The sequence below is a fragment of the Sylvia atricapilla genome, chromosome 13 (assembly GCF_009819655.1).
Source record: "Sylvia atricapilla isolate bSylAtr1 chromosome 13, bSylAtr1.pri, whole genome shotgun sequence".
In the NCBI taxonomy this organism is placed as follows: Eukaryota; Metazoa; Chordata; class Aves; order Passeriformes; family Sylviidae; genus Sylvia; species Sylvia atricapilla.
The window spans coordinates 3,335,908-3,358,449 of NC_089152.1; the positions used below are offsets into that span (position 1 = coordinate 3,335,908).

Consider the following 22,542-nt stretch of genomic DNA (forward strand, 5'->3'; position numbering starts at 1 on the left):
GATCTGCTGCATTATCTAAAGACTGGACTGATATTTCTCCTTTTATTTATCTTTCCCCCATCAAAGGCAAAGCTGTCGATTGGGCATCATGGAGAGAGATCTCTGGAGAGCTTCTGTCAGTGGCAAAATGAAGAATATGGTGGGGCAAAATACCTTGGTAACAACCAGGTTCCTGGTGCCAGGGATGACACCCCTCCTGTGGATGCTGCTGTTTTTGTGACCAGGTATGGGAAGGTCTGGTTTATCAATTTAATTCAACCAGTAATGCCCATGGTCAGTGATGGGCTTATCTGGTCAAGCAGAATTCCAAGAAAAAGATGCTGCATTTGCTGCTCAGATGCCTCAGATAAAAGTGATCTGTCTTGCTTCTTGTGCATTCTTAACGAGGTGGTACAAAAGCACCTCTCCTCTTGAGCCAAAGGGTCACAGCCGTGGTCACTGTGCTGTGTCACAGTCAGGATGTGCCTGAGGCACAGGGACAGCTTTTTCCTCACACCAGCTGGGAAAAACTGGGGAGGATTTGGAGCCCTCCTTCCTGAGAGCAAGAAGGTGTGGGACTGAGAACACAGCTGAGCTGAGGTGCTCTGTGTGCAACTAGGGGTGAATCAGCTGAGCAGTCTGAGAGGAGCACACAGTGTCAGCAGTGGGGAGCTGGGGAGTTACCTCCTAAAGAAAATGGGAGAGAAATACCATAAACTAAATTAATTTTCTCTCTCTTTGCCCGAGGAAACAACCACTTCAACAACTCTGTCACAACTGAGGTAGAGGAGAGGTGTCATTCCTGATTGGTTTGTGTATTTGACAACTCCTGCATTTATCTCAGATGTGAAATGATCTTTGTAGAAATACTTGGTCAAAATTCTTTGCGCCCTGGAGTTCTGAATTTACTGATGTGTTTGACACATCAGATAAAGCAAGAAAAGGGTGTTGTGGGGGACAGTAGTCTTTTTTCCTCTAGCTGCCTGAGCTCAACCTCACAATACAATTCAAGTCCCATGTTCCTCACAGTTAATCACAAATTTTGAGTAGCAAATGCATGATGTTTTAAGTTTTTTTGCATCCTTTAAGATGTAAAAAAGTATTCATTTTTACAGAAGTGATCTCTGAATAATTAAAGTGAGCACAAAATTATGATGTAATGTGGGTGCTCATTGTGCTAGAAAAGCACTACTTCCTACCCCTTCTTCCCCAGTCTCAGACAGGAGATCTCTGTATTGCAGTTCAATATTACTCACCCCTTTCACTTATTTTCTCTGCCAACAGCTTAAGTAGAAATCCATGTTTTTGCATCAACTGCCATCCCAGTTGTAATAATCTCTTGTGTTAGATTTGTGTTAACAGCCCCACTGCAAACTATCCATGGGATCCTGGTGAGTGTTCAGTGAAAGAGCTGGTGAGCAGGGCACGAGGCCAGCAAAGTTCCTGAGAGATCTCCTCCACAGACGTGTGTGCAGCTCTCCCAAAGCCTGCTCCCTCCTCTGCATTCACTGCAGGGCACCAGGCACTTGTGCAGATACTTAACAGTTTAGACAGGGGGAATAGCTCCTTTGAAGTCAACGGGCTGCACATCCTGGTTATAGTCAAGCATGTGCTCCACTGGATCGGGGCCTAAATAAATAACTAACATTTTTGTTAACTCATCTGGTTATCCAGTTGTCCTGCATGACAAGTGAGGCAGGGAGAATCTCTTCTGATGGGCTCCGAGTGAGCAGAGCAGTTCATCTCTGCAGCTCTCAAAACTCAATGCACAATGTCAGGCTAAATGAGCTGGACTCAGGCTTCTGAGGAAGAACTGTAGAAAGAATTTGTAGGAGGAACTGTGCAATGGGTTTGCAGTGGGAATAGCTGGGAAAGTACAGGTTTGGTTGGGTTAGAAACCAGATTCAGCTTTGGTGAGAAGGTTCAGGCCAAGGAGCACGTGGCTGTGCACAGGAGCAGCGTTTTTGCTGCTGGAGAGGCCAGCAGTGTTTACTTGGAGTCTTTCCTTCCTTCTTGCTGTGTCCTGTCTTCCTTAACCCATCCTGCTTCTGCCTCATGGAGGATGCTGCATCGTTTGGGAGACTTCTGGGCCAGCAGCCCCATTCCTGTGTCAGGGAAATGAAATCTTCTCCTTTTGGCTTTGGAAATGTGTTTGTGTGTGTCCCTGGACCCTCCCCAGACTGTACAGATGGACCAGTGGTAGGGGATGTGGGAGCAGCAGCATGTCCAGCACAAGCAATTGCGCCAGAAAAAGCAGAAGCTGATTTTTCAGCAGCTGCAGCTGCTTTGAGGACTAGAAACAGATTCTTTGGGGTCAAGCTCTGAAGAAATCCCTCTGGTTCCAATCTGGCTAGGTTCATTTGATACACCAAGGCACGCTTGCTTTTTGAAACTTCACCTCTAAGTGATGTTTCCCATACCCTCATAAGCAAAAGTAGATTACTTAGGTGGAAAATACCTCTCTTGTGGGATTTTAATGGTGTCCACTTGAGTTCCAGGTAAGAGAACACACTGTGATTGTGAAATAAGATGCATTGTCCAGCTCAGTAAATACATGAGACAGTGGGAATAATCTGCCACAGCCCTGAAGGTCTGAATATAGTGTTGTGGTCTCTATAATCATCATTTTCTCCTTTGAACTTGCAGAAATTCAGGTCACAGGCATCTTTGGATAGTGTACTTCATATTTTAACAGGCAGCTGACCAGAATAACTTCTGTGCAGAATCTGTATCTTAGTGATTTTAGCATGTCTCATTTGAAACACATTCCCTCTCTTGATCCCGCTGTCTTTTGCATTCCCTGGGAGATCTTCAGGCACACTGATGTTATCCCAGCTCCTTGCTGGAAGTGTTTGGGTCACCTATTAGACTATAGGTGATGTGATAGCAGAGCAAAGAATGTCCCAATACTGACAGGAACAGGATTCAGAGCTGTCTCTAAGCAAAGACTTGTTTTTTCCTGACACAGTGGTGCAGTTGTTCCATTTGCAGCCTGATCCTCCCTTCCCCATTTCTCCAGCTCTTTGCCTTCCCATTAAATGGGCAAACGGAGGAATTCACTGTGCATGGAGGAAACTGGGCACATAGTGCTGCTGAGTGTACCTATGCATGTGGAAAGTTTATTTTGGCAGGTTTTGGACTGTACCAGTTTCCTCTGTCCTTTAGCTTTATGACCCTGCAGGGTTAGACTGGTCGAAAGATGTCATTTGAAGGATGCTGGGAATGGCCATTTAACAGAATGCTTCTTATTTCTGTTGCACAGTTCATCTACTGTCCTTCTTTCTCACAGGAAGGACTTGAATTGCAGAGTTTAGCTTAGCACAGTTAGGTATTTTTTTCCAGCTGGTGGGAGCCAGATGGAAGAGTGACTGGAGGAGGAGTTTTGAGCTCTTCTGGCTATTTTTATTGAACTAAACAACTGACTTGCTGTCATTTTTTTGAGAATTGTTGCACTCTGCTAATGGAAACCTCTGCTGGGTACCAGACATGATAATGACTGAGAATTTCACAGGTCACAGGATAACTCATGTCCTGCTTGATTCAGTCAGTGGCTAAAGGTGAAAAGTAGAACTGGTTCACAGCTAGAGCTGTGATTTCAATACATTACCCAAAACCTCATGTGATAAGGGCAGATGTTGGATTTGAACTGCAGCTCCTGGAGTAAGAGTTTTATTTCAACACAGCTCTGTAAAAAATTCTGTTAACAGAGCTACGTCTCTGTGATAAGAGACCTTTGCACATGCAATAAATATTAAAATATCTTTCCTGCATTGTTGTGCATCATTATAATATCAGTCATGTCAGGCTCTCACTTTAAAATTACCCATGCAGTTGAGCTCAAAAATGTGCCAGGGAGACACCTGTGACTGAAACCTTTTTAAAAGCAGATCAGTTTTAGGTGCCAGGATGGGCCCATTTAAATCACTGGTGTGACTGAGCCACAGGTGAGACAGATCATTCTTGACACCTTTCCATGCTGTGTTTTCCCTCTGACTGCCAGGGGAGGACTGTAGGAGTTTCAGCTTTGTGATGAGGTGTCTCCTCTTCTTCTTTGGAAGATGTTAAGCTGATTTGTTACTAGAAGTCTGGATGTGCTTTTCTGTTGGGCCACAGAGTTTTGGGATAAAATATTTGCTATGGTCCAGATGGTTTAAATCCTGGCATTTTTGGACATATATTTGAATAAAAGATGGAGTCTCTTGTGTTTATGACAGTTTTAAGGATGAGCTGAGCAGGTTTTATACTTGAATTGCCAGTGATGTCCAGTTCTGCTGCTGATGTGCTTCAAGCCCTTCGCTGACTAAACAGCATCACAGGACTCTCTTCACACACAAGGGCTGTTCTACCTCTGTAGGAGAGTCTGCAGATCGTGCTGCATCATTTACAGGCTCCTTATTTAATAGCATGGTGGTAATTCCTCTGTGGAGCTGCCAGAAAGTGCCAGACACCTTTTGGTGTGGGACAACACGAGGAGCAGAAATTCTGTGCATTATTTGCAGGGCTGGACAGGCTCTGGAGAGAGAGAGAGAGAGGCTTTTGTAGCTGTGGCCTCCTGCCATCCACTAATAGTTCAGCTATCTGTTGTCACAAGAAAAGCATCTGTTTGATTTAGCAGTTTATATAACATAATAAGTCCTTAAATAAACCTCTGTCAAGTTGGCTCTGGGAAGCGGAGCAGGCGTGCTGGTGCCAGCTCCATCAGGAGACTGCCATTAGTCTTCCTTGGGAAGGCTGGAATGCCAAGGTGTCCAGACACAGGCTGCAGTGAAAAATTGAAAGCTGGGGGCCGGTGTGTGGTCGTAGCTTCCGATTTTTTTGTTTGGTTCCTGTCTGATTTTTTAACGCTTTGATGGTTGTTATGGTTTTTCTGCACTGAAGCGTGGTTGGTTTTCAATGTCTGCTGAACAAGAGCTGGTAATGGCTGTTTGTGCTCTCCTTCCAAGCCCCTGACAGCTTGATTTGTGGCTTTCAAAGGAGTTTGGTGTGGAGGGTCTGGATTCATCAGCCACAGTCCTGGGCCTTAAATCCCTTTTCCCATAAACCCCAGTTTCATGACTTTCTTCAAGGAAAGAGCACTTTTTAATACTTATCTATTTTTATATTTCTCTCAAGTATTTTCTTTTTTTCTAAGTATTTATCTTTTACTGAGTATTTTTGATCTTCCTCCTGCCAAACTCTTAAACTCCAGCTCCCATGGGGACTCAGGCATTTTGAATGGCACACTCCAAATGTACTAACAGGATTCTCTTGCTTCCTCCCAGGGTGAGGAAAGCCACAGTGATAGAGACTGCAGTTCCTCAGCTTCCCTTGGGTTAAGGAACTTCTGAAACGTTTTAGCACATGTGATGTTTCTCTGCAGCTCCTCTTCACTGTGGATTGCACTGCAAAGCCCTTGTGAAAAGAGCTCCTAAAGAGAGTACTTAGACCTAAAATTTAGGTCTAAGTGCTTGTTGGAATGTATTCCAGCTACTAATTTGGTTATAAAATACTTCCCCCCACACACTTGTTTTTCTGTCATGAGGAATTACATGTACAAAATATTCTTACATGAAGTGTCAGTGCTTTGAGGGTGAGCTTCAAGTCTTTTATTCTGTTTCTGATTGATACAGCTCCATGGATCCCTTGTTGGTTTGTGGGTGCCACTGGGATCTGTAGTATCTTCTGCCTTGATGAGATGTGGGGAACCAAAAAGAGTCTCTTGAACCTCTCTGTGTGGGATTCAAACCATAACATGGCAAATATGACTGTAATAAGTTTGGCTAAAGCAAATTTACCTGTTACCAGGAAAATCCTGAAATTCTTTCTTCTTCCATGCCAACATCTGTCTTTCTCTGTTTAGTCCTGCTTCCTTCATGTTCTTTTCTACTCTGGTGAAGAACTGAGACTTCCTGGGTGAATGTTATTAGTTCTGTGCCTTGGGGCTGTGCCCCACACATCTGCTACTCCAGACATCTTTCAGGGTGCCTCACAGTGTTTCTGCTCCTTATTGTCACAATTCTCTTGTGGAAAGAACTTCGGTTTTAACCCAGTTGTGGGAGAAGTGTGACACCACAGACTGGGGCAGGGCCCTTTTAGGTGCTGAATCTCAAGTCTGTAAAATTGGCCTGTGGTATCTGGGGCTGGTTCCCATAATTGCCTGTAACCTCAGCAGCAATCAGGGCTGCTATCTGTGTTGTCATCGTGCAGAGTGCACAGCAGCCTTACAAAATCCCCAGACCTCAACACCCATGATATGTGAGTCATGCACCACTGCCTTTTCCTAGTCTGGAGGCACAGGATACATTTCACCTCTGTTCTGTTTTTCTTTCTAGGACAGATTTCTGCGTGCACAAAGACGAGCCTTGTGACACTGTGGGTAAGTCCAAGAAGCAGGGGAGGGTATTTTGATAGCCACCTCTGTGCTAGGAGGAGTGTTCTGGGTGATCTTTCACTCTTTGGTTTGCTGTAGTGTTGGTTTTGCTGCTCTGTGTACCTCTGTCATGCAGATATGGATTAGCTGAGCTGGGTATGAGCTATAAACAAGCCATTAAATTTTAACCCTTTTTAAGCCCTGAAGATCTCTGGGTTCAGGAATTATTCTTAGGTATTTCTGCTGCTTTGGAGTGGATGCAGAAGAAACTGCCTCTTGGTGTGTCTGCATAATGTTCCTTTCAGTTCTCTCTCACCTCAAACAAGAATTTGCTAACTAAGGAGTGTATTTCCCATTGTAAGAACCTGTGTGACATTCCCAGATCAAGCTGGCACTGAGACACTGGAGAAGAATACTTCATTGTAGGAAAGCCAAGTTAAATCTTCTTTTCAGCCTCCTGCTCCTCCTACTTCCTAACTGCTTTTACTCACATCCAAAGCCTGCATACACAGGGTCCTTACATCCCACACATTAAATACTTGGTTTATTTATTTCACTCAGGTAGCAGTAACCTTCACTGTGTTCTCCTGGTTGTTTTTTTTTTTTAATCCCCACACTGGCAGCAGTGTTTGGAGGCACAGCTCAGGATCCTCTCTGTTATGATAACATGACTTTTTTTAGATTCACCTCAAAGTCAGCTGGCCCCTTGTCCTCCATTCTGTGTAAACTTGGGGCGGATGCTGATTTTCAGCTGCTACACTCCAGTTTTCAGGGAGACACTTTGCAGGGGTTATGGACAGTGGGTGATGCAGAGCAGGGAGGGAAGTGCCTTCAGCAGGAGCCCTGTGGAAGGCTCATCTTGGAATGCAGCTCCTTCCCTCCCTGCTGTGGGGATCAGGTGAAAGGAGAAATACAGAGCTGGAGGATACACACACACGAGCAAGGACTGGCCTCTGTGTCCAGGCTTTTTCCATTTGGAATCCCTCACAATGTGTTTATTCTGTCCAATGGAAAACACACTTCCACCGAGGAAGGTTTTTACACCGTGTGCCTGCACCTGGAGGTGGCTGTGGTAAGATACAATAAAGAATTTAAAAAAAAATAGAGAGAGAGAAGCTGATGGAAGACACATGCTGACTAAAGTCAGAGCTCTTTCCATATTTAAAGAGAGTATTGTTGAAGATCTCTATTCAGGGAATTATATTACCAGAGACAGCATGACTAAGGAAATATTTTTATGACTTCTTTTCTCTTCTTACAATACCCAAATTATTTTCTGTGCTGCAACTTGCAGCTGTGGCTGCAGTGGAGAAAGTAGAGGATCACAGCAATGAAGATTAAACTCACTTGTTACTCTTTCCAGTGTAGTTTTCCAAGATATTTAGAAGGTGCATATTTCTGGGACAAAACCAGTCTGGCCTCTTCGCTCTCTTCAATTCTGCTGTTCCTACCTTCTCCCCTGAGAGTTTGATTTGGCAGCAAAGCACTTATATCTTCACTTATGCATTTTCTGTGCCCCGTTTGGCCTTGTTGTGCCATTTGCTTTTTTTTTTTATGGCAGAAAAAGAATAAATTAATGAATGTTCTGTTGTGACACACAGCTGGTTTGAGACAGTGATTAGTGTTGGTAGTGCTAAATTTTAACCGTGCAAAAGATTCTCCAGTTTTCCTCTTTTGCCAGGATTGGGAAAAGCAGGTGTCAGTTGTAGATAACTAGGTTTTTATTAGCCAGACTTCCATGTTTTGTGCTCATACCTGGGTGATATGAGCAGCTGTGTAACGTGGCTTTGACTTGGGCTTAATATCAGTGCAACAACTGAGACAGGTGGATGCCCACTGATCCTCCATACTGGCTTAGGAAGGTTTATCTTGTTGTTTGGACCATCTCTGCTGCTTCCAGATTCCTGTTTGTCACTTCAGCTCCCAGACATTCCTCTCCAAATCATCAGGACTGCCTTTGGCAGCAAGAAGTGAGTCCAGAGAGTGACACTGTGTTTGGTCCTAATGGTTGTGCTGAGGTCCTTGCACTCCCCAAAGTTCTCTACAACAGCAACTTGCTTTCATCTCTTGTTTTACCCTGCACAGATGAAGGCCATGGTCTCAGCAGATGCATGTTTTTACTCCTGCTTATGGCAGAGGCTGGCCCTTGCAGAGCCAGTGCTGCCATCCTGCAAATGCAGCGAGCAGCTGCTCTCCTAAACCAGGAGACTGAGGCTGCTGCTCTATATAAGGCAGAGAATCTGGACTCTCAGACTCCTGATTTCTTTTTCCCAGCTCTGGCACTGACTCATTGTGTGACATTTGGCAAGTCACCTACATTCTGAATGCTTCTGTCTACCTCTGTGAAATGAGGATTTTGAGTGCAAAGCTACAGAAGATTGCATGGCTTAGGGAGGTCTCCTGGAAAGAGTGTGGGGTTCTTGGGGATGTGATGCAGTACAAGTGCAGAATCTAATGTTGCTTAGTCATGTTCAAGAGACTCCAAGGAATCTGTTGGATTATATGTCCTGAAGTAAGAGGACCCAGAGTGCTGTAGGTAATGTTATTTTCAGTGACAGTGCCTTGATTTTCTTTACATTGTGAGAAATAAGGAAGCAAAACTTACCCTGGAGGAAGCCTTGAGGCCCAGCTGCTGTTGGGAAGTGGGATTATGAAGTTTAAATGGCTCATAAGAGGTGTTCATTTGTTCTCTCAAAGATCCATATTGAAAAACCTGTCTGCAGTCTTTGCCTGCCATGCAGACACAGCGAGAGAACAGCAGCAGGAGGTTTGTATTTGGATTCTGGCAGGGACCCCTCACTGAAACCAGTTGCTCTGGGGACTTGGTTCAAATTTTCTTGGCCCAGCTGCCAGGGTAGTGTGGAGGGTTACATAATGGCAGAAACAAGCTCAAAAATGGGGAAAATGTGTGGGTATGTCTTGGTGATAGCCCACTGTCTGCACCACAGAACAGAAACACCTTTGTGTAAGAAATATTTGTTAATGCTCATTACCCCACTTGGTTGGGTAAGTTAGGCCTGGGAATGGAGGAGTGGATGGATTCCAAAGGAGGTGGACAGAAGGAAAACAGTATTCCTGTGTGGAACAGTTGTCTTCCAACAGCCTCTGCTGTGAGATGCTCTCCTCAGTTTGGGCAGGAAGGTTCTCTTTGTGTGCCACAGCCTGGTCACACACCAGTCAGAATTCCTGAGTCTCCTTTGGGCTCATCCCTCGTGCTGTGACTCCAACCAGAGCTGTCGTTTCCTGCCGAAAAATCAGTGTTCCAGTGGAGCTGCCTCTGAGCCAGCCAAACTTCGAGTTTAATGTCTTGCTATTAATATCAGGCTGCAGCTTGGAGCCTTGCACACTGTCAGAATCCAACCTTTCTGTGACATAAGCAGATTGAGAATGCCCCTTTCGTTCAATATTTCCACTGCCAGTGCCAAATAAGCAGCTTTACGGTTAGTTAGGAATGATCCTGCATATTTCAAGGCAAAGCTTGGCCCTCATTCCTCAGTGTACATGTTACCCCAGATCCAAGCTGAAGCTTCCCTGTATTCAGCTAATAATAAAATTGGGGGCAGTGTGGAATTGGGAAATGGAAAATGAGAATGTGTCTTAAATATCCTTAAATTGCCCTGGTAAAAAATGACTTTACCTCTGCTGCAGTCACATGTGCTCCTCTGTGCCTTGATGTCGGGGAGGAGAAAGCAGAGTAAGTGTTTGTACTGCAGAGGGGCAGGCTGGGATGAAGGAATAGCTGCCTGGAGAAAACCAAGCACAGTGTGGAGGTGATTGAGAAACACAGTTTTCCAGACTCTTTCCACAAGTGAATCAGTGTTTGGAGAAAAACATTCCCATCTCCTGGCTGCTTATCACAGTAGAGTGTTTCAAAATATGCCCAGGTTTGGCAAAAGAGGATCTGTGGTCTGTGTCTCCAAGTAGGCTTTTTTTATTCCATGTAAAACACCTGAATAAGGGACTGAATAAGGCACATTTTTACCTTTTCTTTGGCCATTTGCCACCTCTGGCTGGCCTGTGCACAGCAGGAGACAATTCTGATCATCCTGCCTGCACTGTTCATTTAAATCTTCCTCCCTGTCTTGTATTGATTCCAGTGCCCTGCCAGTGTGACAGCAGAGAATTCATCCCCAAGGAAAGGGAAAAGACTAGCTGCTTTGCTCTGAGTGGAAAAGGAATTCTCACATTAAAAACATTTTCCATAGTGGTTCATGTTGAATGTTTCTGTATATTCCAGGGCGGGTTTTTATTTGATGCCAGAATAAATAGAAATACCTGCTGCTTAAAACAATTCATTAGAGCAGCAGTGCCTGGCTTTAGCAAAAGCCTTGCTGGGACTGTCCTTCGGACCAAACCCAAACACAGCTTAATGCATTGAAATGAACAGGCTGGAGGTTAAAATCTCTCTTAAAGAAACACCATTGAGTTAATTTGGTGTTTGGGAAAGCAAAGGACCTCACAGCACAGCAAATTTCTGTCACTTGTGGCTGTGCAGGGCAGTGGAGTCAGGCACTTGGCTTTAGGAAACCAAAGGGAGCTGTGGTCCAGTGCAGTGGGAGCTTTGCCCTTGCCTTTTGGTTGCTAGAGAATAAATGCTGGCCTGCACAAGGCAGACAGTGCTGAACTGTGCTGTTGGGCACATTCATCACTACCATCTCCCAGGCCCCACCCTACCCACCACAGCCTTCCAGTTTCTTTTCACTGGCCAGCAATCCTCTTCCAAATTCCCACTAAGAATTCATGTGCCAAGGAAGTGTAATATGAGATTGCATAAATCTTAAAAAGAGCCCTGGGATAATAAGCACAGCCACTCAGGTAATTGGGAATTCCTGCTGCTGTAACCCTTGCTCTGCCTCGTTCAGTGTCCTGTCTGTGCTTTTCATTGTCTTGTTTTGGGGATGTGGCTTCAGCCAGGCTGCCTCACTGTGCTCTAAAGAGCAGAGGAAAATCCTGCTTACACCAGACTCAGAATCTCAGTGGTGGCTTCTTTTGGGGTCAGGATCCTGGTCCTGATCTTAGATGTTGCCTGAGACGTGCAACCCTCCATATTACCATCTTACATTCTGGTTTTATTGTTAAGAAAAGTAGAGCATTTGAATTTTATTTGCCTTTGGGTTTGTTCTGCAGCTCAGTAGTCTTGTTTAGGTTTGTCTTTATTCATTCCATGTACTGAGAGCACTGGTGGGTTCTTGATCTCCTTGGCTGGAAAAGGTACTGTCCTTAGCTGGGAGCTCATATTGTCCTGCTGCAAGGAGTTTTTGTGCAAAATAGGTGGCTGATCACTCTTTTCTTCTGGAATTTATCAATCAGTGAGTGCTGTTGACTCACAGTTATCTCAGCTTTTTAATTTTCCTCTCTGTTTCATGTCTCGGATGAAGGAAATAACTTGGGTAATTGAAACAAATGCAAATGTTTAGTGGAGAGAGGGTTACAGGATTTCTGTATGTTTGTCATTTTTCCCTCTTCCATATACTTCCAGTTTCCAGCTCTGAGGTCTTCCACACCCTCAGTTGCTCTCATGATTAACTCCCTCCCCTTTTTCCCCTTTTCCTTGGGGTTAGTTCAGAGCTCGTAGGAGCTCAGTGTTGTTCCTTCGTGTTGCTGTGTTCAGCTGGGCCTGGGCAGCCCCAGGCTGCAGTTCCAGAGGCCCTGGAGGGTCTGTTTTCCATCACTCAGAGCACGGGACGTGCCCACCGAGGTCACGGAATTTCCCTACGTTTACTCCACTTTAGTCTTCACAAACCTCCAGCAGTTCCTCATTAGTTCTCCTCAATACATCATCCTCCTTTTGCAGCCCCAAAATGTGTTTCGGGCCCTTTTATTTTGCCATTATTTATCTGTCTGTCACGCTGACCCATCCCAGCAGATAAAACAGTGGCCTCGCAGTGTGGTGTGTGTTTGAAGCTTGTTCTCAGGGAGCTGGAACTAAACACTGTCAGCAGGGAGGAATAACACACTTCCTGCTCTCTACCTGGCCTTTCATGTCCTCCATCTAGCTGCTGTTGGTAATTAATGCTCAGAGATATTTAAGGTGGTTTCTGAAATATGTGCACAGATGTTGTCAGATGTAGGGCAGCATGTCCAAAATCTTCCCATCAACTTCCCACCCTGTTTTAGTTTGTTGGGGTGTCTTTGCTCATCCTAAATCTTGCTTCTCTTGTTGATTGCTCCCTCCTGACCTTCAGACTTTGACAGAGCTTTTGTCTTTGTTGTGGCTCACCCCAAAGTTGGTGCTGGATGTTTCAGCTGATTTAAGCTTGAAAGCTTTGCCTCCTCCCGTGGTTTTATTAATGGTTCATGGGGATGTGTTTTGATAAATGCAAGTGAGCAACTGTCTAAAATGCTGTGGAGAGGGCTCAGAGTGCTTTACCAGGCAACATATTATTGAGCAAATAATCTCCAGGCCATCACATCTCAGCATTGTGCAGGGTGGTGCTGATTACTGTTTGAATGAAATGCATCTTGCTAGAATTATCATAGAATTCTAGAATGATTTGGAGCCATTAAAGCCCAGCTCATTCCATCCCTCTGCTATGGGACATTTTCCACTAGAGCAGGTTGCTTCAGTCCCATCCAGCCTGGCTTTCTTCAAAAAATTCAGTGGCTACCAAAACTATGGTCCTTTCCATCAGGAATCCAGGATTCCAGGTCACATCCTAGCCTGGTCTCTAACTGGTGGGTAACTAAGCTGCTTTCTGCTGTCTTTATTGAAAGGAGTAAGTCACGAGGGAGAATATTTGCCATGACTTTGTTGATATTTTTTCTGATACTCTGACTTTATTCTTTGATTTCAGCTCCATCTCATAAATCACTTTATGTGCTAAATCACTGTGCAGTTTGACTGGTGCAGGTGCAAACACGTCCTGCATTCCACTCCAGGGCCATTTCTGTCTGTGTGAAATTATATAGACGTGTACACAAAGCACCTGGGAATTTTGGTCTCGTAGCTTCAAGGGCAGATACCTGCCTGTGATGTTCCTTTCCCCATCTTTTTGCCCCTCACCCTCTTGCTAAGTCTGGGGCTTTGGCATGCAGTCACTCTGGGGGAAAAGGACTTGTTATGACTGTTTGAACTAACAATTCCCAGTGAATTTACAGGATAGTGTCCTTCAGAAGCAATTCAGTACATTTTCATGCTGGCATGGAGGAAAAACAATGAGAAGCATAATATTTTAGTATTTCATTTTGTGTGACAGGCAGGTCTTAGGGTTTTGGTTCTCCTGAATATACTATGCTAGAACTTCTGAATCATAGTTTTATTTCCTAGACATCTTTGTGCCTCAATTGTTTCCTAAATTAGAGATGATTTGTGGGACGCTGATTGAGAACCAAGGCTTTGCTTATGGCTAAGCAGCATTTAATGATGATTTAAAGAAATCTCTGCTGTTTATCTCAGAAAGGGGTCATTGTGTTTGCAAACAGAGAAGCAGGAGCCTAATTGATGTCCAGCTAAGCCCATACTGCCAAACAACTGTCAGGAAAAGCTCTGGAATTGCTCCTGGCTACTGTGTGTGTGAGGCTGAGAAGCCTTTGAGGCAGACATGAGCAGAACAAGCTCATTACATTTGGTCTGTGGACAGACCATTAGTGTCTTTTGGGGTTTGTAGTATTTCTGCTCTTGTCTCTTGCCTCATCCATGTAAATGGAGATTTTCCATGCCTGCTGCACTGCTTCATTCCTCAGCTCGATCACTTCCCCTTGCTGAGGGTTTGTTTCTCAGGGGGATTCTCCCCAGAATGATCATAAAACAAATAAAATCATCAATTCTGCTTTCATAGCTCACCCTGCTTCTTGCTTCCCCTTTTGTTATAAAGGGTTGTGGAAAGATAAATGGTGTTTGTTTTCCACGGTGTCAGACCTGCTGTCAGTGCTCCATAAATAACCCCTCTGGGCTGGGAATGCCAACCCCAGGCTCTCGGCAGCAGGATTTTCTGCTATGACACACTTCAGGCCAGGTGGAGGGGGGAAAATGGGACTCATAAAAACCATTTCTCACTGGTTCTCATCCAAGGACATGGAATGATTTTGCACATCCCCATTTCCAGCCCGGTGCCTTACCCACTAATTCCCAATGCCTCCCTGACAGACCATGACACAACACATCGATTGAGGGGGGGTTTGCACTGTGTTTTATTGGCAAGAAAAAAAAAAAAAAGAATCTATTGAGAGGAGAAAGAAATGAATTTGTAGACAGGGCCTTTCCTCAGTAAAACCCAAAGCTCTGTCCCAAAGAAACCAGAACTGTGATCCCCATGGTGCTGGGGCAGCCTGGAGATGGGAAGGGACAAGCCCAAGGCCAGAGCTGGCTGGGGCTGAGTCCAACCCCCAGCTGCAGGCTACCAGAGGCAGCTCCACTTCCTTGGGCACCAGCCAGTTCTTCAGGTCAGTAAAAGAGTGGTTAAGCCCTCCAACAGACCAGAGGGTTGTGTCCCTTCTTTCCAGTGCCGGGGTCCTTGTTTCCCCCTCTGTTTACACATTCCTGGTCAGTTTGCTGCAGGCTGCAGCACTTTCAGAAAGCTGACGCGTTTAGAATCGAGAAACCTCAGAGGTTTTTCTTCTCCTGTCAGACATAGATGGCTTTTATCCAGTTGACTGCTTTACAGTGCCTTTATCCTTCGCTGGCTTGAAAACATTTCGGATAGTTCCTATTGTTTTATAGACCCTGTAGCTAGAAAACCAAGCTTGTGTAAAAACATCTGTACATAGCTGTGCAATAGGCTGCAGACATGTAGGGTAATAAGGCATGATTGCATTCATTGTAGCATTTGCTCCACTGGATAATCAAATAGAAGCATTCCAGTTGCACACAGGATATGTAAGAGTAAAGGAAGGAAATGAAGGACAGTTGCCTACTGTACTTTTACATTTCTTTTGTTTTGCAGCTGCCAAGGCGAAATGCAATTTTGAGAGCGAGTTTTAAATAACATAGAGATGAGATTTTACTGGTGATAAGCAAGAAAACTACACTGGGAAGTGTGCATAAAACTTTCCCTCTCCTTCCTCAAGAAGGGATTTTGATCTGTGTGGATTATTTTTTTTTTTTTTTTTCAACTGGTTTTTTCCCAGCTTTGCTTAATCATCTGGTAACATGACCTGGTATTATACCTAACCCATTTTGCAGGGTGTCTGGTCCTGGCAGGATTTTGCTACACCAAGTGCACTCAGTAAACTGAAAGTCACTTTAAATCCTTGGAATGTTCTTGGGTTTTATTTAACAATTCTCCCACTGCCTCAGCACAAGCTCCAAGCTTTTCAGCTGGGATTGTGCTCCACATAAAGCAAATAGGAATTGGGTATCTAACAGTACCTTGCAGCACTGAAAATCTTCCCTGTGTTTACCAGTGTGCTGAAAATGCAGTAGGGAGTGTGCTCCAACCAGCTGGGATCCACTACAAGCTCATTCCATGGCTGGAAATATTAATGGCAGGTGCTGTGGGGAAGGTGATGAAATTTTGAGCTGACCCAAGAATGCACAGACACATTCTGGAAATAAGTGACTGTCTCAAAATGCATGGCAGAATACTTTGAATTTTACGCATGTGAATTTGACCAGATATTCCTTGTGGAAAATACTGGGTTTTCTTTATCAAATCCTTGCCACTTTAGATAGAGAGGTGGCTATAGATAGTGAAAAATTTAGCCAAATTATCACTGGCAGGTGTATATATACATATGTGTGTATTTGTGTATAAACTGTCCCTTGAACAGAAGTGGATTTTCTTGGAATTTTATTTGGACACAAAGGTTCTGCTATGTCGGTTTTTAAATTTCAGGTTCAGAATCCTATAATCTGCAAGGGTTTTGCCTGGATTAGTTTGACAAGTCCTTTTACTTTTTAGATCAGCTGATAGAAATACATTGACCTTATCAGAATAATAATACTAAACCCCATAGACTCAACCCATCAAATATCTTTCTCCTCCTGTACTCTTTCAGCATGATTTGTAGAATGTGAAGGATTTCTGTGTTTGCTTAGCTCAGAATTAGCTTTGTATCCCTACTTTGGCTGGTGGGCATGAGCAGTCAGCAGGTTGAAGGCATTTGTTGGTTTTGTGTGGTTGTTTCATACATTTTTGTGGGGCTGCTTTGCCTGAGCTGTTTGCACTTGGGCTCTGCCTGGCCATAACTGGGCTGCTGGGTACACATGAATGTTCTGCTGAGGATCTGCTTGTTGGTTTTACTAATATCATCCATCAAGCTCCAGCATGTACAGCAATATTTGTGCTGCAGCAGACAAACAGTGTAAACACTGCAGTTATTTATAAGAAAACTGGCCAGTGAGTTAGGAAACTCTGTGTGCATGTTTTTTATTTATTGAAAACGAGCCCATCAGTCTAATCAGACTTTGTTGTTCTTGAAATGACAGGAAAATAGAAGACTGAAGTTAGATTTCTATTTAGAATGTATATTTTATATCTCTGTTTAGGAATTTTGTATCTCTGTACGCTCACGTTTCTCGTGTGCTCCAGTTTGTTTGCTTTTCTGGCTCTGTCTGTCAGAGAGCAAATGTTGCCTCCAGCTCAGCCTTGTCTGGGTCCAAGAGTGGATGAAATTCCTGCTAGAGCTCTCGACCTGTGTCCTGGCTCCTGGGATGTATTGGTGCTCCTTCTAATCCCTTTGATGACTCTTCCTAGTGTCTGTTGACTTCAGAGGGGCAGCATTGTTCACTGGAGCTGCTCTGTCCTTCCAGATGGTTTTCCCTGGGATTCCTGCCTGACCTGTACCACGATGCTTTCCTGTGGGAATCCTGGGATCCTGCAACACAAAAATGTTGCTTAAGGGCCACTGAAGTTCTAAGTTTTGTCTTTTCCTTTCAGCAATGTCTGTTACCTCACCAGAGTTCTATAATTACGTTTCAGTTTCTTGTTCTTCCTCTTGATATCTTATTCCTTCTTCTCTGATTTGTCCCATGCTTTCTACAGTTATCTGTCTCACTTGGATCTTCCCATTTCCCTTCTCCCTCTGTGGAGCCCAGTGAGGGGCAGAGGTTCCTGGCACAGCCCTCCTGTGTTGGCATTCTCTGGGATGTCTCTGCATCTGAGGAGCTGGGAAGAGTGTGATGCTCCTGGCTTAGAGCAAAGATTCTGAGAGCATTTGGCCTTGTCCATGATGAAGAACCCCCAGCTCTTGATTACTGCAGGCAGGATTTTGTTCAGTGCACTGTTGGGTTTACAGAGGACACCCACCTGTCTACTGTGTCTGTGAACACGGAGGTAAATAAAGCTTCCTGGCTTTACACTTAAGAAAAAAGACAAAGGTCAACCTTCTGGGGGTGGAAACTGAGTGAAAGAAGCCAGGAAATTATTGAATCCACCTTTCCCAAGGCTGGGGGTTATAATTTGTTGGTTCCAGTGAGACTCTGATTAAGCCTGTGCTGATTTTGATAGCTGTTGGTGTGGGTGTAATACACATTCAGCTTGTTCTGTGGGGATGCCATGCAGCTGATTATGTTCTCATTAATCAGGTGGCTTTGTTGGGAAATGCTTCTCATTATATGGCAGCTGCCAGGAGGCCACTGCCACTGGGCTCCCAGGCAGGCTGGCTCAAAACTACCCAACCTGCATGGCTGGGGAGGGCAGCTGTTCCTGCTGCAGATTCCTCCAGGAGTCCTGAGTGGGGCTTGGCAGCTGAGGAGACCCTGCAAACTGTGCTGCACTCTCAGGACAGGATTCTCAGTCAGGGACACAGGGGTTTGGCTCAGAACTGGAAGTGTCACCCAGGCAGGTATTGAAGAGCTCCTGCGTTTCCCGGGGGTGTTTTATTTAGAAACACGTGGGACTAGAAGAGGCAGATCTCTCCCTGTTGTGAGAACTTCAGCACAAAGCCCTGGAGCAGTAACATGAACACAACGTGCATGAAAATGTCCCCTGGCTCCTGCAGGATCCTGTGACGATTTTCTTTAGTGCTGTCACTGTCAACCTCCCGGGCTGTCACTTCTGAATTCACTCCATAAAGGCCCCAGGACTGGGACTGTGCCTTGACTTGTGTCTGTGAGGCACCAGGGACTCTCTGGCTGCTGTCAGTCATTGCAAGGAGCTCAGTGGTATTCATCCAAATTTGTGTTTTCTTTCACTGGAGCTCAAGTTTGAACATGAGAGATTTCTTTTTATTAAGTGTGAGAAAAGCTCAGGCTGGTCTTTTCAGAGTGAGAATTTCTCTGTAGCTGGTGTGGCTTTAAAGGTGACATTTTATTTTTGAGGAATCAAGAGAAAGAGATACTTTCAAAACTAGATTCAGGACACATTAAAAAATACCTCTAGCCATGTTACCTCTGAAATTAGCCATTACTTCTCTTCAGTCAGGCTGATGCTGTGATGTTTATGTCTGCATAAAGTGCCCCGTGGGTCATTCCCTTCCTGGGGAGTGGAAGCCAGCATGGACAGCTCTGTTTGGGAAGCCAGAGGAGAGGCTCTTTGGGTTAGTAGTAACCCAAATATTTTAACCTGGATTGATGGGTGTGTCTGTGCCCTGTGTGTGCTCTGTGCCTGTGTCTGTCTCTCCCAGTGATGGCTGTTCCCTTTTGATTGTACCACTTTTATAACCCATCGGCCAGTTGGAATAAAATTTGAGAATATGGAGCTCAGAAACATCAGAAAACTTTTCAGAAGGTTTCTGAAAATTAGGAAACTAAATAGAAGAAGGAGCCTTCTCACTCTGATGCTGCCAGTTAGGGAGAGTTTGCATCATCCTTGTTTACATCAGAAGCCCCAAGTGGAAGTGGTAATCTCTAGGAAATCAAGCTGTTAATTTTGCAGTAAGTTTAGGGGCTTTTTTATTTATTCTCAGCTCCCTCTGCACCATGCTGTCATGCTCTGCCAGAATAAATGCTCTGCCTGTTGGTAGTGTGTGAGGAGAGGAGCAGAGCCATGGCACTGCCCACTGCCATGGAAGGATCATTTTCACTCCCCAGCCCTGGCAGCAGAGGTATCAGCTTTTCAACCCAAGTTTTGATTTAAAAGAGTAACTGAACTCTATTAACCTTATCAGGCACAGCCCTCGGGTTTGTCAGCCTTGTCAAGTCAGGCTGTGAGGTTAAATCAGCACTCAGCAAAGAATTAAAACAGAAGGGCTGAATCAAGAATTTCTAAATAAGTTTATCAGTGCTGGCTGGCAGCTGGCCAGGGTGAAGCCAGGAGCTTCAGCAGCCCTGGAAGTCAGGATGTGGGAGCTGCAGATGAGAAGTATCACAAGAGCAATTTGGAAAAAGCATCTGTTTGGAGTTTGATCACTGTGCCTCATCCCATTTGGTGGCCTGCCTTCCCTGCAGCTCACCTGAGCTGCTCTGGTGTTGCCAGGAGAACATCTCTGACATGCATACAGCACCTAAAATAAAATACACTTTAAATATTAACATGTTTCAAAAGTACGGATTCATTCAGGTTTTGAGAGTAATGATTGCTGAGTCATTCTGTAAGAACATGGAAAAAATGTCCTGGGGAGCTGTGGAAAGATGCCATTCATCAGCAGCACAGGTGTTCAGCCATCTCCAGAACACTCAGCAGACTGGGCTGACACTTTCCAGACACTGAAATATTGTTCACCGCACGTTACTGAACATTGTTTAACCATTGCAGGACTGATCCTTGCTCATGAACCCACCCCTGACCAACACCACACCACAGGCACGGCTTGGGAAAGCTCTTGGAACTGTTAAAAAAATCTTTTAGTTTATTTGCAAAGCTTTATGGGTTTCATGGTGTTTGCAGCTACAGGAAGGGAAAAACTGGAACTGAGTGCTGGGCCCTGACTGTTTGCTCTTTATGCTGTTTGGTACAGAGACTCCAAATATTTTTTCTGATTTACTGCCAAGTCTGACCTTGTCCCTTCATTCTGGAAGGGAGATAGTGAGGAATTTAAAGGCTCCAGAAACCCTGCTGCTGAATTCCATGTTCTTCTTTGTTTAGCAGTCTCATTAAAAGCTCTGATTTGACGTTTTTCTTCCTTCTCTCTGAATTCAGGGCCTCTATTGAAGCAGGTGGCTCAAACGACTTACAGGGACAAACTGATAAGTCCAAAAGTGGAATTCACAGAACTCATCTGAAAAAAAAAAAGAAGATGAAAATAGCCCTAAGGCTGGTTCTGGAACCTTACACAGTTTGCTGAGCTGCAGCTGTGGCAGGCAGTGCCAGGGTTGCTCTTCCATTCCTTGGGAGATGGTAACCTGCAGGTGGGAATCCGTCCTGAGGACAGGTGTTGGCAGACTGACACAGGCATGTGGCAGAGTGGTGGGAATGGGGCATGGGAGACCATGAGCACCTTCCTTTCTGATGGCAGAGTTGTTATATTTTTCGCTCTCTTTTTTGTCAGTTATTTATTTCCTGAAAGATTCAGCTCAGGGGACAACTGATGCAGTTCTTGAGTTCAGGCTTTTTCCACCAGACAGCACAGGTCAAAATGAAAATACTGGAATACTGAATTTTTAATAACATCTGGGAAAGGGAAGGGTGATATTCATAAAGGCTGTTTAGAGCAGGAGCAGGTGGAGCTCTCTCCTTTTGTCGAGCCATCCAGCACGTGAGAGATGTGGAATCATTTTTGTCCTGTGTCTCTGTGCTGCAGGACTGCAGTGAAAGAGTTACTCCCACAGCTCCACAAACCCTGAATCCAGTGCTGAGTCCCGCTGCTGCCTTGAGGGGGTTGCCTGCCTTTTGCATATTGTCATGCTGATGTTTCTGTGCATGTGGGGAGGGAAGGTCCTGCTGAACTCTGCAGCAGTTTGTAGAAAGGACTGGCAGGTTCATCCACTGAGCACCATGAGCCCAAATCAAGATATTCAAACCCAAATGCCTTTGAGCCCCAGGCACAGGTGACTTTTGAGGGCCAGGATCCAAATCCTGATTTGCAGCTTGGTTTCACAGTTGTTGGTGATGTTTGCTTTGAGTTCTCAGTCTCTGTTCCTGTAGCCTCTCACAGGCATCAGATCTCTGCTGCCTTGTGCCAGATCTGATTCCTTTCTGGTGTGAGATATCCCTGAGCAACCTTGTCCCCTGTGCCTCTCTTTTTTTCTCTCACTATCTTGTATCTCTCTCATTTCCTTCCCTTGTTCCTATACCAGTTCCAACAGCTTTTCCCCCTTTATGCTCAGTGCCAGGTTTTTCCCGCATCTCCCTGCCTGAATAGTTCCATGCCCTCAGACTCAAGTGAACCCATGATGCCAGAGACTCCTGACCCAGGGGTGTAGATCCATTTTTCTCCAGCAGTACGTGCACACAGACATTCTCAGGGAGCTCATCTTCCCTTCTGATCTTATCTCCTGCCCTCCTTGACCCCTGCCTCCCTCAGAAGTGACTCCCTGCTGCCTACGAGATCAAAGTCATGTTTCCTGAAGCCTTCTGGAAAACCCATATTATCTCCATTTGCTACTTTTCTGTCCCTGTCTCTTCTCATTCCCTAATCTTTTCCCATTTCTCTTCCTGCCTTGTTCACTAAATTTGAATTATGCCAGGCTTCTGTATTCTCCCCACCACTGTGTGTTAACTCATTCAGTCCAATCCCCAACTGGAATCCCTCTCTCCGGTGCACCTGGGCAGCTCTTCTCCTGCCTTTCCCCTCGACAGCTGTCCTAATATATCTTACTTGGAGTAACCAAGCCCATGTAATTCCATGTGTGAGCATGGAGGCTTTCAGCACCAGGCAGTGATGTCTGTAAGCAGATGGTGAATTAGCTGCCTGGATTTGGGAATCAGCATTCAGGAATGGTGGTCTGATTTGGATTAAATGTCCCAAACTCCCTACTTAACTAGAGAAACAGGATTGCAGGAAGGAGGTGTGTTTGAGATCTGCATTCAGCAGCAGCCTGGGCTCTGGGGAGTGTTGGGGAGAAGCTCTCTGGAATGTGGCTGTTAGCATATCAAAGTAGAGTAAACATGGAGATGATACCCTGCTTCCTCTGCCCCAGTTAATTAAGGCACTCCTCATGGATGGAGAGGATTTATTAATGTGCTGTCATCCAGGGAAGTGATGTTTGCTGAAAGGGAGGAGCCGTGAATGGCACGGAGCATGTCACGCTGAACAAAGAACAGATGTCAAAGAGACAGGGAATTTCTTTTATCTCCTGCTTTGCTGAGGTCTTAGATCCCAGTGGTTTATCATAAAAGCTTAGAAATTAGGGCTGGAAGGAATTTCAGGTGGGCTTTTAGTGCATTCCCTTGCTGCAAGGCAAGATCAGAGGTCCCTGTGTCACTGATGGATATCTGCTCCGTGAGGCTGAGCAG

The 22,542-nt window shown here is 44.9% G+C and overlaps 1 protein-coding gene across 1 annotated transcript in view; it reads left to right on the top strand.

The window, feature by feature from the left end:
• ADAMTS17 (ADAM metallopeptidase with thrombospondin type 1 motif 17) overlaps positions 1-22,542 on the top strand; it is a 154,833-nt gene that overhangs the window by 30,023 nt on the left and 102,268 nt on the right. Inside the window, exons 6-7 of the mRNA XM_066328254.1 lie at positions 67-224; positions 6,291-6,334. Coding sequence (XP_066184351.1) covers positions 67-224; positions 6,291-6,334 — 202 coding nt within the window. The remainder of the gene's footprint in view (positions 1-66; positions 225-6,290; positions 6,335-22,542) is intronic.